Source organism: Eriocheir sinensis, chromosome 16, assembly GCF_024679095.1.
Source record: "Eriocheir sinensis breed Jianghai 21 chromosome 16, ASM2467909v1, whole genome shotgun sequence".
Lineage (NCBI taxonomy): Eukaryota > Metazoa > Arthropoda > Malacostraca > Decapoda > Varunidae > Eriocheir > Eriocheir sinensis.
The window spans coordinates 18,678,724-18,698,175 of record NC_066524.1 but is presented as its reverse complement, the minus strand read 5'-3'; the positions used below and the strand labels follow the sequence as shown (position 1 = coordinate 18,698,175).

Sequence of the window (19,452 nt, the reverse complement as noted above, 5' to 3'; positions counted from 1 at the left end):
GGGAAGGGAAGGGAACGCAAAGAAAGAGAATGAAGGGAAGGCAAGTGAAGGGAAGGGAAGGGAAGGATTATAGGAAGGAAGGCGAAATGGATGGTGGATGTGGTTAGGGATGAATGGGTGAATCGTGAACAGGTGGATGAGTTGATTGCTTGGCCAGGTGTGTGGAAAGGTGGCATTGGGGAAGATGTGCAGGCAATTGAGTGGATGATTACAGGTAAGAAGGTGCTTAGTTATTTATGTCTGGAAGGTAATTCGCTGGGCATGTTTTTTTGTGTGTGTGTTGTGTGTGTGTGTGTGTGTGTGTGTGTGCGTGTGTGTGTGTGTTTATTTATTTTATGTTTTCTTTGACCCACTTTTCCTTTTTTTTCTCTCTATCTTTCTTTTCCTCACGTTTCTCTCTTTAAAGTATCTCTCCAGCACCTTTTTTTTTTTTTTCTTACGCTTCTCTCTCTCTCTCTCTCTCTTCTATATAACTTCTCGCCTTTCGTTAATTCCCTTCTTTCATTACACTGTCTTTCTCTCTCTCCCTTTTCACCTTTTCCTCCTCTTCACCTTCTCCTCCTCCCTCCTCCTTTTCACCTTTTTTCTTCCGTTCCTAACCTTTCACTTTCTCCCTCGTCCACCTTTCAACCCTAATTTACCTCCTTTTTTTTTCTTTCCTCCCCTTGTCTGTCCTATTTCTCTTTTCCATCAATATTACTTTGTCTTTCTACCTTCATTTCCTCTCGTCCCTTATCTGTTGCACCCTTCTCTCCCTTCGCCCAGGTATCGTGACCAGCACTCGCATCACCCACGCCACCCCCGCCGCCACCTATGCCGCCGTGGCTCACCGTAACTGGGAGTGTGACAGCGCGGTGGTGGGCCAGGACTGCACCGATATCGCCCACCAGCTAGTACACGATGAGCCAGGGAGGAACATTAAGGTGAGAATGTTGTCGATGGTGGGGTTGGTAGTAGTGGTGATGTTTTTATTTTTTATTTTGGTTGGGGGATGAAAGGGGAAGTTTTCATGATGTTTAGGATGTGTTTTGATGTTTATTATTTATGTTTATTTGCTTCTTTTGATTTTGTGGGTGTTATTATTTTTTCTGGTGTGTTTTTCCCATGATATATTTTTTTTCTTTTTTTTTTCGATATTAATTTTTCTACTTTCCTTTATACTTTAATTAATATACTTTCTACCTTTCTTTATTCTTCAACCATTTCCTTCAACCTCTTTTTTTTTTTCTTAGTCAATACCTTTCTTTCTACCTATCTTGTTTTGCCATTATAATTTTTTTTTCTATTTTTTTTCAATAATAATTTTTCTACTTACTTTATATTTTAATTAATATCCTACTTTCTACCTTTCTTTATTCTTCAACCAATACTTTCAGCCTCTTTTTTTTCCCTTAGTCAGTACCTTTCTTTCTACCTCTCTTTCCTTCCTCTTTATCTACATTTCTTATTTATCTTCAACTAACATCTTCCTTCCTACCTTCCCTTGTATCTCTAATCAATACCCTTCTCTATATTTCTTCCTTTATTTTTTTTACCTTAGTCAATATCTTTCTTTCTACCTCATTTTCCTACCTCTACCTACATTTCTTATTTATCTTCAGCTAACATCTTCCCTTCTACCTTCACTTGTATCTCTAATCAATACCCTTCTCTATATTTCTTCCTTTATTTTTTTTTACCTTAGTCAATATCTCTCTTTCTACCTCATTTTCCTACCTCTACCTACATTTCTTATTTATCTTCAACTAACATCTTCCTTCCTACCTTCCCTTGTATCTCCTAATTAATTCCCTTCTCCCTATTTCTTCCTTTATTCTTAAGTCAATACCTTCATATTATCAACCTTTTTACTCTAGGGAACAACTTTTTACCTTTCTTTACATCTAGGTTATATTCTGCTCTTGCTAATACTCAATGACTGGAGACTTCGAGCAAATGTGACTCTCTTTAGCCATATGCATAGGAGGAAGATGCAGACTATTAAAGTAGGTTATATTCTACTCTTTACTCAACACCTGTCTTTCTATCCTTCCACAGGTGCTTTTAGGCGGCGGGCGGCAGACAATGGGCGTCCCCTCTGACACCGTGGACGCGACAACCTGCACGCGCAATGACAGCCGTGACCTGACCCAAGAATGGCTCACCCAGAAGAAGAGCGAGGGTTACAAGGCGCGCTACGTCACCACTGGGCGGGAACTGTCGCATGTGGACCCCGACAAGATCGATTTCCTGATGGGTGAGATATGCCAGATGTTGTTGGTGGGGGGTTGGGTTATTGTTGTTGTTGTTGTTGATGGTGGTGATGGTAGTAGTGGCAGTTTGGATTGTTGTTGTTGTTGTTGTTGTTGTTTGTAGTGGTACGAAGATGAAAACAGCAGATAAAATACACAAAATAGACGGACACAAAAAACACGAAACAGACGAAGCAAAATGGAAAATAAACACGAAATATAGAGTAAAAACAAAATAGGAGTAGGAGTAGTAGTAATAGATGTAGTAGTAGTAGTAATAGTAGTAGCAGTAGTAGTAGTAGTAGTAGTAGTAGTAGTAGTAGTAGTAGTAGTAGTTATTATCATTTAGAAATCGTAAAGGAAATCACTCTATTCAAATTAATATGGATTTTCTTGTCTGCTCAACCATTTACTTTCTTTTTCTCTTTCTTTTTTCAATCTTTTTCTTTCTTCCTTTCTTTCATTTCTTTCTTTTTTTTCTCTCCCCTCTCTAGCCCACCATTTCTTCCCTCTTCTCTTCCCTCATTCGTTCTCTTTACCATACACCCCTTTCCCCATTTCTTTCTTTCTTTCTTTCTTTCTTTCTTTCTTTCTTTCTTTCTTTTTTCTCTCCTCCCTCTCTCTCTCTCTCTCTTCCCCATTCCCTCCTCTGTTCTATTTACCTTACACCCCTTCCTCTCCATCCTCCCCTTCCTCCCCCCTCCTTCTCTTTGTTTCTTTCAGCGAGGTCAGGTCAGGTTGCCACAAGGAGGTCACACTGTCATCATAGGTCGCGGGGTCATGGGGGCTAATTTTTCCCTCCCACCTTTGCGATTTTTACGCGACCCAGTACCGCAGCCTTACCTCGTCTGACCTTTCGATTCGGTTATGTTTTCTCTGTTACGTAAGGTTTATTATTACAGAAGCTGAAAGGTCGATGATATTGGTGTTGTTTTCATGATAATTTGAGGAAACAAACGGATTAGACGGAGAAGACACGAGACATAGATTAAGGTGAAAACACACGCACATACACACACACACACACACACACACACACACACACACACACACACACACACACACACACACTTTAATCTTACCTGCGCGGGCCTTTGAACTCACCTGCCTTAAATGGTCTACAGGTGTGCTTGGCGTGACATTCACCTGCGACTCCTATTGTGGGGTGGGATTTCTTTTACGTATATAAGCTTTTTTTTTTCCTATTCGTCTTTGTTCCTCTTATTAAGCTTTCTCTCTCTGTTTCCTCTCTTTGTTTTGTTTGATCTGATCTTTATAATTCTTTCCTTTACGATTTTCCTTAATTTTCTCTGTTTTGGTTTGTTTTTCTACGTTTTTTGATACTAGTTTTTTTTTCGTTTTCTTTCTTGTTTTGTTTTTGTTTTTGTCTATGTTAACTTGTACTATTTCTCTTTATTATTTTCCTTTGTCGCCTGTTTTGTTTTGCTTCAACGATTTTCCTTAATTTTCTCTGCTTTGATTTATTTTCCAAACGTTTTTCTATACTAGTTTTTTTTTTTGCGTTTTCTCTCATCTATTCTCTTTGTTTTTTTGTCTTTGTCTATGTTAACTTGTATTTCTCTTTCATATTTTCCTTTATCGCCTGTTTTGTTTTAATTCTAAGCTTCCTTTTTTTAGTGTGTTGCTATGTTCTATTCCTTCTTTTCTTTTTTCTTTGAGTTTTCTTTATCCATGCACTCTGTTTTCTTTAATCTACTTATTTCCTTTATTTCCTTCACTGAATTTTCTTTTATTACCTCTGATTTGCTTTTTATTCTTCGTCTTCTTCTTTCTCTCTTTTTACTTTCGTTTCTCATTTTCTCCCTTTCGTTAACTGTTCACCATTTTCTTTACTATTTTCTGTCAATACTCCTGACTTACTTTACTTTTCCGTCACCGTTTTTATTTCTACTTTACTTCCCTTTCATATTTCGTCCCTTTCTCTATCTTTACTTATTTTCCTTACAATCAATATCTCTTCTTTTATTTTATTTTGTATTTATTCTTTCATTTTACTTTCCTCTCTCACTTTCATCCCCTTTACCCATTCTTCCTCGCTGTTCATATCTCTTCACTTGTTTTATCTATTCTCTTATCTATTCATTTTATATTTTTCTTTCCCTTTAGTTTCCTTTCTCATTTTCACCCCTTTACTGTTACTCATTCTTCGTTTCACTTTATCTATCTCCACTTATTCTCTCTATTCTCTTATCTATTCATTCACGTTGTAGTTCAGGATTCCAGTCACGGTCCTCTCATTACCTCCATACTCCTCTGTTATTTTTTGCCCCTCAACATTTACCTGAGATTACCTGTTGCGAAAGTGACGTAAGGTGCGCGACTAACCTGCTCTCTCTCTCTCTCTCTCTCTCTCTCTCTCTCTCTCTCTCTCTCTCTCTCTCTCTCTTTACTTCTCTTCTCTTTACTTCTCTTCTCTTTTCTCTTCTTTTTCTTAACATTTTTTCCTCTCGTCTCATCTGTTTCTTCTTTTTATCTTCTCCATTTTTTTTTCTCTTCTTTCTTGTCTCTTCTCTTCTCTTCTCTTCTCCTCTCTTCTCTTCTCTCTCTATCTACCTTTCTCTCTACTCTTTCACAACCTTCCCCTCCTTCCCTTCCTTCCCTTCTTCCTCCTCCTCTTACCTTCATTTTTTCAACCCCTTTCCTTCCTTAATTAATTACCCATCAACACACCCACTACCTGCCTTCCCCTTCCCTTTCCTTGCCCCTCCCTTCGTGGCCCTGCCCTTGCCCCCTATTACACGCTTCCCTTTCCCTCCCTTCCCCCTTCCCTTCATTCATCCCCCACCTATTTTATTTTTTTCCATATCCCTTTTTTTATATTCCATTTCTTCTTTATCCTCCTCCTCCTTAGTCTAGTTCCTACAACCCTCATTCATTATTTTTCTCTTTTTCCTTCTTCCTTCTTTCGTTTCCTCCTTTACCCTCTTTCTTATACTCTACTTTCATGGTTTATCTTTTCCTTCTTCCTTTCCTTTCTCCTTTTCCTTTCTTAATAGTGTACCTTCAATGCCTCTCTTTTCCTTTTTGTTTCCTTCTTTCCTCCCTTCACCTTTCTCCTCCTCCTTGTTCTACTTGTTACCATCACCACCACCACCATCACCACCACCACTACCACCATCATCACCACTACCACCCTCGCCCTTACCACGCCCCTCTTCTCCTCCCTTCCTCAGGCCTCTTCCACGAGTCCCACATGCCCTACGAGATCGACAGAGTACCAGGACCTTCCGCCCCCCCCACCCTCAAGGACATGACTCTCAAGGCCCTCAGACTCCTGCAGAAGAGTGACGAAGGATTCTTTTTGTTGGTGAGTAAAAGAAGTGGATAGGATGGAGGATGGAGTGGTATTGGATAGGATGGGTGACAGTATGGGATAGGATAAGATAGATAGGGTGATAGGATAGGATAGGATTGGAGGATTCTGTTTGTTTAGGAATGGTGGGATGGGTTAGGATTGGATAGGGTAGGATTTCTGTTGGTTATTCTACAGTAAAGGAAAGCTGGTTAGGAATAGGATGTGATAATATAGGATAGAAGAGAATAGGATTAGATAGGATAGGATAGGATGCTGTGAGGAAGGAATCAGGAATCTTTTATCTCCTTCTCCTCTTCCATCTTTTTCTCCTCATTTTTCTTTTCTCTTCCTTCTTCTAATTTACTTTCTCCTCCTTCTTTTCTTTCTTCTCCTCTTCCTCCCTTTTCTCCTCCTCCTCCTCCTTTTCTCCTCCTTATCTTTATCCTCCTTTTCTTTCTCTTCCTTCTCCTTCCAATCTAATTTCTCCTTTTTCTTTTCTTTCTCCTCCTCTTCCTCCCTTTTCTCCTCCTCCTCTTCCTCCCTTTTCTCCTCCTCCTCCTCCTTTTAATCCTCTTCTCTCTTCCTCTTCCCTCTTCCTCTTCCCTCTTACTCTTCCCAAACTCGAGTCAGAAAAGTACAAAAGGAAGAAGAAAAAAAGACCGCATTGAAAAGGGAGAAAAAAAGCACATCGGTCTGCGTCTCAAGGGCGATATACCACACGGCAATTAATCTCCCTTCTTACTCAACCTGCCCATGTCATGCTGCACACCTCCTCCCTCTCCCTAACCTCCCTCTCTCCCTCCCTTACCTCCCTCCTCTATCTCACCCTCTTTTCCTCCAACTCAAGCCCTTTCTTCCTCCCTTTCATTCTCTTTTACTCCCTCTCCCTTACCTCCCTTCCATGCTTCCTTTTCTCCCTCTCTTTTTCCCTCCCTTACCTCCTTTTCTTGAGCCCTCTCCCTCTCCTCCCTTCCTCTCTCGCCCTGTCTTCCTCCTCCCTCCCTCTCGTCCTCTCTCCCTTCCTCCCTTCTTCCCTCTTTCGCCCTCCCTTCCTCACTCTCTCAGCCCTCTTTTCCTCCCTTCCTTCCCCCTTCTTTCTCCCTTTCCCTTCCTCTCCTCCCTTCATCCTCCCTCCGTCTCCCCCTTCCTCCCTCCCTCCCGCTCTCCTTTCGCTTTCCAACACACACACACACACACACACACACACACACACACACACACACACACACACGGAAGAGATAAGTGTGTATAGAAGTACGTGTTTGCTGTGCGTGATGTTGCTGTTTGTTATTAAGGGTGTGGCTGTTGTTGTTGTTTTCTTTTGTTTGTTTATCTCCCTATTTATTTATTTGTCTGTCTATCTATTTGTTGTCTTTTCTTCTCTTGCCTTTTCCCTTTTATAACATCTAAGTAAAGTAAGATAGCATAAAAAAGTAAAATAAGAAAGCAGAAATAAGTGAAGGAAAAAAGTAAAGTAAGAATCATAAGTAAGGGAAGAAAAAGGAAAAAAGTAAGGAAGGAAGGAAGGAAATAAAAAAAGGAAAGGAAATAAAAAAGTAAAGTAAGATAACACCAGTAAAGAATGAGAAAGGAGAAAAAATAAGGAAGGAAAGAAAGAAAGAAAAGAAAGGAAAGGAAATAAAAAAAGTAAAATAAGATTCCCAAGTACAAGAAGAGAGGAATAAAAAAATAAGTAAGAACAGAAAGAAAAAAAGAAAAGAAAGAAGGAAAAAGAAGTAAAGGAAGAGAGGAAAAAAAATAAGTAAGAACAGAAAGAAAGAAAGAAAGAAAGAAAAAGAAGTAAAGGAAGAGAGAAAAAAATAAATAAGAAGAGAAAGAAAGAAAGAAAGAAAAAGAAGTAAAGGAAGAGAGAAAAAAATAAATAAGAACAGAAAGAAAGAAAGAAAAGAAAGAAAGAAAAAGAAGTAAAGGAAGAGAGAAAAAAATAAATAAGAACAGAAAGAAAGAAAGAAAGAAAGAAAAAGAAGTAAAGGAAGAGAGAAAAAAATAAATAAGAAGAGAAAGAAAGAAAGAAAAGAAAGAAGGAAAAAGAAGTAAAGGAAGAGAGGAAAAAAAATAAGTAAGAACAGAAAGAAAGAAAGAAAAGAAAGAAAGAAAAAGGAGTAAAGGAAGAGAGAAAAAAATAAATAAGAACAGAAAGAAAGAAAGAAAAGAAAGAAAGAAAAAGAAGTAAAGGAAGAGAGAAAAAAATAAATAAGAACAGAAAGAAAGAAAGAAAAGAAAGAAAGAAAAAGAAGTAAAGGAAGAGAGAAAAAAATAAATAAGAACAGAAAGAAAGAAAGAAAGAAAAAAAAGAAAGAAAAAGAAGTAAAAGAAAAAGAAAAAAAAACATCATGACTCTTCCAGGAAAAAAAAAATATATAGCAAAACAAGAAAAGATCCAAAGATAACAAAAAAGGTCATTTCTTAAGTTTGAGGTCAGACTGGCTCCCTCAGGTGTAGCGTTACCTCTCCACCTGCCACTTCCCTGTTGTCTGTTTGTCTGTCTGTTTGTCTGTTTGTCTGTTTGTTTGTCTGTTTGTCTGTTTGTTTGTTAGTCTGTTCTTTGGTTGACTGGTTTGTAGATTCAATGATAGTTATTATGTTTTGTCTAATTTTTTTTTCACTCACTTCTTCATTCACTTCTTCATTCACTTATCTTCATTCACTTATATTCATCCATTTCTTCATTCACTTCTTCACTCACTTATATTCATTCATTTCTTCATTCACTTCTTCATTCACTTCTATTCATCCATTTCTTCATTCACTTCTTCATTCACTTATGTTCATTCACTTCTTCATTCTGGTTTCAAGGTTCAATGGCGATTATAATATTTTCTCTTTTTTTTTACACACTTATTTCTAGTAATTTCTTTTTGTATTATATCTTTTACTTTTTCTTTTGTAATATCATAATTCTATATTCAGTTCACATTATCTGTTTTATTTGTATCTTTAACCTTTGGAAGTCAGGTTTTAGTTCCATATTGTTAGTTTTTTTTATGTATTCTTATGTTTAACTTGTAAGGTAGAGTCACATATAGTATAACAACATATTTTTTCTCTCCTGTTATGATTACCTCGCTGCCTAAACTCCGTCCTTTATTTTCATGTATTCCTTATCTTAATCCATCCTTTTCTTTATCTCCTCACGCCCACACACAGTTTATAGCAGGTACTTCCCCTTCACCCTTCACCCATACACCCCCATTCCCCCCCCCCCCCACAAAAAAAAAAAAAAAAAAAAAAGGTCCGTGGGCCATGCGAAAAGGTTGCAGTCTTGAGAAATACTTCCGTTCCACACCTCACGCCCTCACGCCCTCGGAAGCCAACGTGTTCTTGATTTGCCTGGCTGACGTAGTGTATGTATGTTTGTAGCAGGAATAGATGATAACTCAAAGAAACAAACGGAAGTAGATCCTTAAATTATGGGAATGTAAAAGGAAGGAGGTCTAAAGATAATTGCTAGCTATAAATATTGGCCGTGGGCGTTACTACTACTACTACTACTACTACTACTACTACTACTTTTTCTTCTTCTTCTTCTTCTTTTTCTACTACTACTACTACTACTACTACTACTACTACTACTACTACTACTACTACTACTACATCTATTACTACCTTTTGAGAAGAGGAAGAAGGAAAACGATTATGAGGAGAAGAAGAAGAAAAGGAGGAGGAGATAAAAGATTCCAAATTCCTCCTTCACAGCATCCTATCCTGTCCTATCTTGTCCTATCCTGTCCTTACCTATCCTTTCACATCACATCCCATCCTGTCAATCACGAACAGAAACCCTATCCAATCTTATTCAACTACTACTACTACTACTACTACTACTACTACTACTACTACTACTACTACTACTACTGTGTGTCTCCTGTAGGTGGAAGGAGGGAGGATCGACCACGCCCTTCACGACAACCTTCCCCACCGCGCCTTCGAGGAGACAGTGGCCATGGAGGATGCTGTCACCGCTGCCCTCAAGGTAACACAGTAATGCCCATAGTAATAGTAATGGTTAGTTTACACGTGTCTACCCTACAATACCATTTTCTTCCGTGCCTTTTTGTATAGAGAAAAAAAACTACTAAAAAGGGTGGTCTTGTGTATATTTTAACGGTGTATTTATTAACGGTGGGTCATTTCTCGGGGCATAGTATTGTAAGGTTTTAAGTTTAACTACGTAGATTTTTCCATTAAATTATCTTGCATACAGAAAATGGTGTTATAATTGGGTTTTCTCATGTATATTCAAGTAATTTTCTGCAGTAGGCCTATCCTTTTTCTGTTATTATTTACTTATTTGCTTCATTTTTTATTTTCCTTTTCCGCTTTCGGCTCTCACTACAACTGTTCCCAAAGTCCACAAAGGAGATAAGTCGGTTTCCCATGACTGTTTTTCACATTCACAGTGCAGAAGCCTTGTCAAACTATCACATGGCTTATAAAACTACCTTGGAAACACCCACAACAACCTCTACGAAAGCCTTACCAAATTATGTACATGTAAGCTCTGAAATGCCTGAGAATATGGATACCAATGGGACAGTATGATCAACCTTTAACTATATTTCAACGACGCCCATAGTTCAAAAATCATTACGTTACATATATCTCTCCCATTCAACTCCTTCCCTCTTTTTTGCCGCTTTGCATATACAAGGAAATGTCAACGTAAAGGGCAACACTATATACACTTAACTGACAGCATCGTGCCAAGGTATGTGTGTGCTCTGACAAACTGCATTCTCGTGTCCTGCCTATCATGGTATATCGATCCAGACGGTTCAGTCCCAAACCAGGAAGTGACAACATATTAAACCGTTTGCTATTCCGTAAACTTCAAAGGTTCTCACTGTCGGACGTGGAAAAATTCATAGCAAAAACGAATAGACAGCATGTGTGTGGAAGGGAGGGAGGGGGTCGAGGGTGGATAGAGGGGAGGGGCCGTGTCCTTACCGATCCCCAGGGCGAAGACACGCTAAGGTCACGTGAGGGGGACTTCAAGGCTGGGCTGAAGGAGAGATGAAAAAAATTAATGCAAGGTCACGAAGAGGAGGAGAATGGAGTGTTCATTAAGCGAGGTAAGGAGAGAAGAAGGCGAAAGAGTATGTGTGTGTGTGTGTGTGTGTGTGTGTGTGTGTGTGTGTGTGTGTGTGTGTTTGCTGTAATGGAAGCAGCTCAAGGGCAAAAATATAAAAAAGAAAATGTGAGAAAAAGGTAAAGGCTGTTAATCGCTGCTCCTTTAAAATATAATAGGAATACGTGACCAAAAAGAGAAGGTCAGTTTAAGAAGAGGAAATTTTATGTTTGGAAAAAGGATGAAAGGAAAAAGGAAGATGGAGAGCTGATATATAAAGGAAGAAAAACGTGAAAAGAATTATAGAAGTGATCAATATGTGAAAAAATGAAATCTAAGAAGTAGGAAAAAAAAAGAAAAAAAAAAAGAATGGGATATATAAAAAAAGAATAAAAGAGAATGGGAGACGTGAAGAAATAACACAAGAAAATAATAAGGAAAAGAATGAAAACCAAGAGATAGGAAAACGAAAAAAAAAAGAACCTAAAAAGTTGAAATAGAGAAAGACAGACGTAAATAAATAACACAAAAGAACAATAAGTGAAAAAAGAATAAAAGCCGAGTAGGTAGGAAGGGAAAAAAAAGTAAAATTAGGCTGCAGCAAAAAATGAAACTGTAGATAAAGATGAAACAAAAAATGAAAATCCAAGGCTATAGGAGATGACAACCAGCAACTAGTATCAAGCCTAAAAAAAAAAAAAAATGACCCAAGGCTGTTTTAAGAGGGACGAAATTAAGCTAGAGAGAAAAAAATACCCTGACAATAAAATACCTAACCACGAAGACCACAAAATTAAGGGTTAGAACAAGACGGAAGGATTTGAAGACTAGGAAGAGTGACTACTGTTAAGGGCGTAAGGAAGAGCTGAAGGGTGGAAGGCGAGGTTAACTAAGACGAAAAAGGGGGTGGGAAGAAAGGGGTTTGAGAGGGTAAATGTGTAAGGGAGATGTAGAAGGAGGCTTTGAAAGGGTGTTGAAGGGGGTATATAGGAAAGGAATTGTAAAAGGGAGGTAAGAAGGAGGTTGGAAAGGATAAAAAGGTATTGGAGGTTAGCGAAGAACAAAAAGTCATAGGAATTTTGCTAGAAATTGAAGGATGAGGAGATGGAGACTAAAAACGGATTCGTGGTATTAGAGGTTAGGTTAGAAAAAGGTTAGGAAGTGAAGGATTTAATTTAGAGTTGAAATTGATGAGAATGGGATGGAGAATTTTGAGTTATAGGTAGGGTGAGAGAGAGAGAGATAGACAGAGAGAAGGAAGAGAAGAGAAGAGATGAAAAGAGAAGAGGAAAAGAAGAAAAAGGAGAAGAGAATAGTGGGAAATTTAAGAACGAAGAAAAGAAAGAAGAAAAGTAAAAAAAAAAAGAAGAAAAGAAAAGAAGAAAAGATACGAGAGAGAAGAAAAGAGAAGAGAAGAGAAGACAGAGAGAAAGAGACCGACCCTTTAAAATGTCAAGCGATAGGTTAAGGTAGGGAAAGGTCAGGCGTGGGTCACATAGGGCACGTTGAGATATGATGCTGAAGGCTGAGAAAAATAGAAGAAGGAAAGAAAAGAAGAAGAAGAAAACAAGGAAGTCAAGGTTTTAGATCTTGTTTGAAACTGACGAGAAACAGACCAAGAATTCCAAGTATTTGACCATGGAAGATAATAGGGACTGGAGGATCGGATGTTAGAGTATTGGAATAGTTAAGAATGAGATCAAGACCTTCACATATGGGATCTAGAAGGAACGGAATTAGGATTAGAGAAACAGCCATACAAGTAATTAAATACACGATTGGAAAGGATTATTAGGAAAGAGATCGAGGCTTTCACATATTGGATCTTGTAGGAACAGAATGAGGACTAGAGAAATAGCCGGAAAAGTAATTAATTAACCCGTTTCAGAAAGCTAATTAGAAAAGATATCGAGATTTCTAATACGGTCACGGCTAGAAGAGAGTGAAAAGAAAAACAAATCAGAAAAAAATGGGTCTATAGGCCTTGAAAGTTCAGTTAAAAGAACCCGAAGCTTGAAAACACGCTCAAAAAAAGTATAAAAAGGAATAAAGAAATAGATAGATACAATAATTAAGGTAAAATAAATAAACAATAATAAGGAAGAGATAAATTGGTATAATAAGTAGGCCTAAGCGAATAGATAAAAATGAATAATAATAATAATAATAATAATAATAATAATAATAATAATAATAATAATAATAATAATAATAATAAATGGTGGTAAATAAATTAACAATAAATGAAAAAAAGACAAACACCCGTTGGACACGAGAACGAAAGAAAGACAAATCGAAAACAAACCTTAACACAACCTTAATATATATAACAGAACGTTGCATAATCAAAAAAAGAAAAAAAAAGAAAACTCACCATCTCTATCACCACCACCACCACCACCGGCACATAATCTCTCTCCATATATATATTAAACAACTCTCTCCTCTCTTATTACCAAGCACTATTATCAAATCGTGTCGTAACCCAGACTCAGAATAGTTCACTGATCTTGTAAGTCACTTTTTTTTCCCCTTCCTCCTCTCTCTGTCGTGTGTTTGTGTGTGTGTGTGTGTGTGTGTGTGTCATTTCGTAATCTGGCTGTGACGATAGGGGGAAGTTAGTGTGTGGGTGGAAAAGGGGAGGAGGGAGGGAGTACGAGAGGAAGGGAGAGAAGATGTGAAAAACCGAGGAAGCAAGGCATTCAGGGTGTATTCAGGGAGTATAGTGAATAGGAGGGGAAGGGAGAAGGGAGAAAGAGTGGATATATGCGTAGAATACAGTAAAAAGGGGAAAAGGGAGAGTAACGAAATCGAAAAATAAGTAAGAGTGTAAAAGGGAGGAGCAGGAAGGGTGTAAGAAGGTGTATATTCTTAAGGGAGTGTAAAGGGCGGGAGAAGTAGTGCGTTAGAGGGGATAAATAGGTAATAGGGCTTGAAGGGAAGGGTTGGAAGGGGAGGCAATGGGAAGTAGGGGAGTAAAGGGGGGCAGGGAGGGGGAGTGAGGGAGAATAATGTAAGGGAGTGTAAGGTGGGGATGGGGGTTGAGGGGTATAGGGAGGGTCAGCGGGCGTTAGACACTATATCAGCCACTGTCCCAAAGGTTACCAGGCACTCTAGGTCCCGCTGACTCACTAGAGGAGGAGGAGGAGGAGGAGGAGAGGAAGAAGAAGGGGAAAAGAGAAGGAGTAGAGGGATAGATGTACGACATATTATCATTCTCTTCTCTTCTCTACTCTTCTCCTCTCTTCCTTCTCTTCTTTTCTCTTCATTCTCTTCTCTTCTCTTCTCCTCTCTTCCTTCGCTTCTTCTTTTCTCTTCATTCTCTTCTCTTCTCTTCCCTTCTCTTCTCCTCTCTTCCTTCTCTTCTTTTCTCTTCATTCTCTTCACTTCTCTTATCTTCTCCTCTCTTCCTTCGCTTCTTCTTTTCTCTTCATTCTCTTCTTTTACCTTCTCTTCTCCTCTCTTCCTTCTCTTCTTCTTTTCTCTTCATTCTCTTCTCTTCCCTTCTCTTCTCCTCTCTTCCTTCTCTTCTTCTTTTCTCTTCATTCTCTTCTCTTCTCTTCCCTTCTCTTCTCCTCTCTTCCTTCGCTTCTTGTTTTCTCTTCATTCTCTTCTCTTCTCTTCCCTTCTCTTCCTTCTCTTCTTTTCTCTTCATTCTCTTCTCTTCCCTTCTCTTCTCTTCTCTTCCTTCGCTTCTTCTCTTGTAATTAAAATGATGACAATAATAACGGATTATATAAATGAGAATGAGACCAAGAAAAGAGAGAAAAGAACGACGAATGAAGCAGAAGACAAAATAAAAAGCGTAAATAGAGTAAAAATGAAATCAAGAAAACAAGAAAAAAAGATGAACGAACGAAATAAAAGAAGAGAAAAACGAGTAAAAAGCTTAAGAATAAGATCGAGAAGAAAGAAAAAAAAAGAACAATTGAAATAAAAGAGGGAAAAAGTAGTCCTAAAATTCCTTGTGTTTATTGACTATTATAAAACCTCTAATCTTTTTTTTTCTCATCTAAGTCTCAATGATCCGTGCGTAACCTTTGTGTCCTATGCAGTGCCCTTATAAGCCTCGCCAAGTCCGTTATATAATTCCACCGAAAAGAAAGGAGAGAGAGAGAGAGAGAGAGAGAGAGAGAGAGAGCAATGTCACACGTTGAGTCATGTTGTTTTCTTGCTTTATTTTTTCCGCTGTTTCCTCGAAGTCACTATAAATGTCAACCCACGGAACCATCAGTGAAGGAGAGGAAAGCAAAAAACGGTACCAGAGTAGACCACAACGGTTTTTAAAAGAGGCCGCGCCGAGGACACACACTCACACACACACACACACACACACACACACACGCAGGTAAAGGTTATAGCACTGACATACACACACACACACGCACACACGCACTCACACGTAAAAGGTTAATATAGCAAATGTTCGTTCATTCACATCGGAATTTCTTGATATCTGATTTCACTCGAATGAATAAGATAATAACAATAATAATGATAATAACAATAAGAAGAAGACGATTAAGAATGAGAAGAGAAGGAGAATAAGAACAATAGAAATAACAAGAATAAGGATAATGAAAAGTAGAAGAAGAACAAGAAAATAAAGAAGATTAACAAGAAATAGAAAACAAAAAACTAGAAAAAGAAAAGGAAGAAGGAGAGAACACGAAGAAGGAGGAAGAGAAGACAAACAGTGAGAAAGAGGAAAAGGAGAAGAAGGAAGAGGAAGAAGAAAAGATCATAACAGCCAGATAAGAACAAAATACAAGTAATAAGAATAAAGAAGAGATGAACACGAAGGAGGAGGAGGAAGAGGAGGAGACAAGCAATGAGAAAGAGGAAAAGGAGAAGGAGGAAGAGGAAGAAGAAAAGATCATAACAGACAAATAAGAAGAACAAGATACAAGTAATAATAATAAAGAAGAGATGAACACGAAGAAGGAGGAGGAGTAGGAGACAAGCAATAAGAAAGAGGAAAAGGAGAAGGAGGAAGAGGAAGAAGAAAAGATCATAACAGCCAGATAAGAACAAAATACAAGTAATAATAATAAAGAAGAGATGAACACGAAGAAGGAGGAGGAGTAGGAAGAGACCAAACCACTTTTATTACCTCGCTCCCTCAATATATAATCTCGTGACATTTCCTTCCCTCCGTCTGGCATTAGTATCCAGGCCAGTCACCCTCCCAAGGAACACGATATCATTCTCACCCTCACAAAAAGTCTACCTGTCTCGTTATTTTACCCTTTAAAGATCAGTAATTGTGGCGTATGATCATATCTGTGTTGGCCGCCTCAGAATCCTACAGCAGTTTTATTTTTGCTTATTCGTCATTTTTGTTTATTTCCTCCTTTTGTTTTCTCGTTTTTTGGTTTGTGGTTATTTTCTGTTTTTTTTGTTATGGTAAAGAAGACAGATTCGTGACTTAAATTCTTCCAGGGGACAGTTGATAGCTCTTTTATATTTTCCCATTTTATGTATTCTTTTTTATTTATTGTTGTAGCGTCTTTTTATTGTGTGTTTTCCCATTTTCTTCCCCTGCCGTATAAAAAAGACTAAAGGTTTAAGAAAAATAGACCTAGAAAAAAACCTGTTCCGTTAATGATAACAGAGAAAATGGCAAAACTGACGAAGATATTTAGTTCCACAGCTGTCCCTCCTCTTGCCGCCTCAATCTTTCTTTTCCTCCTTTTCTTATTGATATGCGTACCTTTTCCTTGACTGTATTATTCACATTGCAGGAGGTTGACCTGGATGAGACCCTCGTGGTGGTCACCGCCGACCACTCCCACGTGATGACCATGAACGGCTACCCGGACCGCGGCAACGACATTCTGGGTGAGTCTGCCTTTAATGTGGACACCAAAGAAAATGTGAGCTTATTGACTTTCTTCTGTAACTAATGTGTTCGTGTGACGGAATATATCGGTAAAATACTGTAAAAAGGGGGAAAGGGAGAGTAATGAAATCAATAAATAAATAAGAATGTAAAAGGGAGGAGCAGGAAGGGTGTATATTCTTAAGGGAGTGTAAAGGGAGAGGGAAGCAGGGCGTGGAGGGGATAAATATATAATAGGGCGTGAAGGACGGGGCAGTGTGAGGGGTTGGAAGGGGTATATTGGTAAGGGATGCAAAAGGGGAGAGGCAGGGGGAAGGAAGGTGAGTAAAAGAGGGGTAGGGAGGGGGAGAGAGGGAGAATAATGTAAGGGAGTGTAAGGAGGGGAGAGATAGGGGTTAATGACGGTATTTAGTAAAGATATGATGAGGCTGAACATCACGGAAGAAATGGCTATGGACCGGCGACAGTGGAGGAGGCGCATATCCCGGCCAACCCCACCATAGGGAATAAATGGACGTTAAACGATGATGATGATGATGATGAATTAGTAAATATATATGCGGATGAGTGACGGGTGCGTGTGTTTCAGGTTGGGTGCTGGAGAACACCACTACGGACGGGCTGCCTTACACAACCCTCATGTTCACCAACGGCCCGGGCTTCAACTACTCGGCTGTCGACGGGAAGGTAAAGAAACACCCGAGCAGAGAAGAGAAACAATCATAGCATGTATCAACGGGGCTTACAGTTTTTTGTTTTGTTTTTTTACAGCAAAGGAGACGGCTCAAGGGCAACAAAAAGAGTGCAGAGGAAAAAAAAAAAAGCCCGCTACTCACCGCTCCCATAATAGACAAAAGTAAAGAGAGGCCAATTTCGGGTGGAGAGGTGTCCTGATACAGTTTGGTCATAGTGCGCTTAGAAAAAAACGGCGAAATATCCTCAGAAAATAAAGTAAAAAGTCTATGTATAACTTGATAGACGAAGAATACAATTATCAATTCCTTAGTATTCCGACACAAGCTAGTCTCCGCCGCCGGTAAGGTCAGATAGATAAGGTCATTCGGGATCCTCTTGGCCACCACCCGACAAATGTCCATTGTTCCTCAGCGAAGGGACGAGATCTTCAAATAATACCAACAACTACAACAATAACAGAACATACTAATACACAAGGGGATGAAAGGAAACACGTGTGTCTGTAATCACTGAGGCAGGTGGCCGGGGGAGCGGATGTTTGTGTGTAGAACTTCCAGGTTGTGCTGATAAGGGGCGGCAGGTCGGGCGCTCCCACCTGGTTGAAGTCACGTACCGGCAACAGTATTCCTTTCAAGTTAATAATACAGTCAAAAATATAAGGCAGTAGGGAGCAAACCATCGCCTTTCTTTTTCGTTTTAGAACCCGAAAAAAAGTGATATGTCTCTCTGTAATTCTGTGCCCTAGATATATTTTATTTATATTTATTTATTGTTCTATTTTTATGCTTTTAGATAATAATGATAATAAGAATGTGGAAGATGACAGGTATACGCATGCTTATATAGACATTAGTGGCCCAAGGCTTAACTAATCTGCTGAAAGAAGGAAATTAATTAAAAAAAAGTATATAGTACCGCAAAATAATTCTTTGTCAACACAGGTACGAATAATTACAGAACCATAAAGGCAAATAAGACAATATATAGATGTACCGATGAGCTCTACAGGTGTGCTACAGGTGTGTCCATTCCAGGTGGTGCGTCACGACCCCTCCACCGTGGACACCCGGCACCCCGACTACCGCTTCCAGGCCGCCGTGCCCACGCTGCCCATCAAGGAGACCCACGGCGGGGAGGACGTAGCGCTCTGGGCCACAGGTAACGTGGACGCGCCCGCTCCTCACCTTATTTTCATCCTTATTGATATTCTTTTCTTCAGTCTTATTAGGTGTCTCTACAAACAAAACAAAAACAAAAACAAAAAACAGAAATGGATGGACTCAAAAATATAAAAAGAAGAATAAAATGAAAAGAAGGAGGAGTTTGAGGGATGATGGATGATAGAAGGTTTCTCATCCATCATCCTTCAGACTCTTCCTTCTTTTCTTTTTACCCTTTTTTTTTATTTTCTAGTCCATACATTTCTGTTTTTCTTTTGTTTTTGTTTTGTTTTTTATAGCCTCATTTCATCCTTCTTTCTCACCTACCTTTTATTATCCATCATCCTTCGGACTCTACCTTTTCATGTTACCCTTTTTTTAATATTTTTTTTAAGTCCATTCATTTCTTTTTTTTTTTCTTTTTTTTCTTTTTGATAGCCTCATTTCATCCTCCTCGCCTTCCTTCTTTCTTCTCCTCTAACATCGAGGGAGTAGTATAGCCGATGGTGACTGATATTCGTGGATAACCTGCCCACAAACTGGATATTAATAGGAACTCCGTATAAGAAAAAACACAGGTAGTCCTTTTATCCTATTTCCTTTTCTCTTACTTTCATGCATTATCAAACTCATTTTCTATTAATTAGTAACCCAAAAGAATATCTGTTTTAACCACCTCACTTCTTCCTTCACATTTTCCATCACTTGTCACCTCCATGACCAACTTCGCCTCCCATAACCTCACATCTATACCTGCACCTTCCCCTTCTCCCCTCCTCTCCTCCCAGGCCCCATGTCGCACCTCTTCCACCGCACGCACGAGCAACACTATGTCGCCCACGCCATGGCATACGCGGCGTGCATCGGCCCGAGCGAAGAGGACTGCAAACTGGACTCTCGCAGCGCCGGAGGACGTAACCTTCGCTACCACCCCACCGAGGCGCCACGACGGAGGGCCAGCACGCGCAAGCCCTCCAGACGCACTTACAAGCCCCCTCACGGTAATCGCAAGGCCGAAGCCGCGTCCCCGTCGATCTCTGTGGTTCGCCCTGACTCCCCGAAGTTCCCGACGCTGTCCCCGATCCTGCAGCAGCTCCTGAGCGATGGCGAACTCAAGG

At 39.3% G+C, this 19,452-nt stretch overlaps 1 protein-coding gene across 2 annotated transcripts in view; it reads left to right on the top strand.

Moving 5' to 3' along the window:
- LOC126999485 (alkaline phosphatase-like) overlaps positions 1–19,452 on the top strand; it is a 59,590-nt gene that overhangs the window by 37,619 nt on the left and 2,519 nt on the right. For both annotated transcript variants that reach the window (XM_050862126.1, XM_050862124.1), the window contains exons 5-12: positions 766–923; positions 2,038–2,236; positions 5,426–5,559; positions 9,440–9,541; positions 16,381–16,477; positions 17,068–17,165; positions 18,209–18,332; positions 19,123–19,451. In XM_050862126.1, coding sequence (XP_050718083.1) covers positions 766–923; positions 2,038–2,236; positions 5,426–5,559; positions 9,440–9,541; positions 16,381–16,477; positions 17,068–17,165; positions 18,209–18,332; positions 19,123–19,451 — 1,241 coding nt within the window. The remainder of the gene's footprint in view (positions 1–765; positions 924–2,037; positions 2,237–5,425; positions 5,560–9,439; positions 9,542–16,380; positions 16,478–17,067; positions 17,166–18,208; positions 18,333–19,122; position 19,452) is intronic.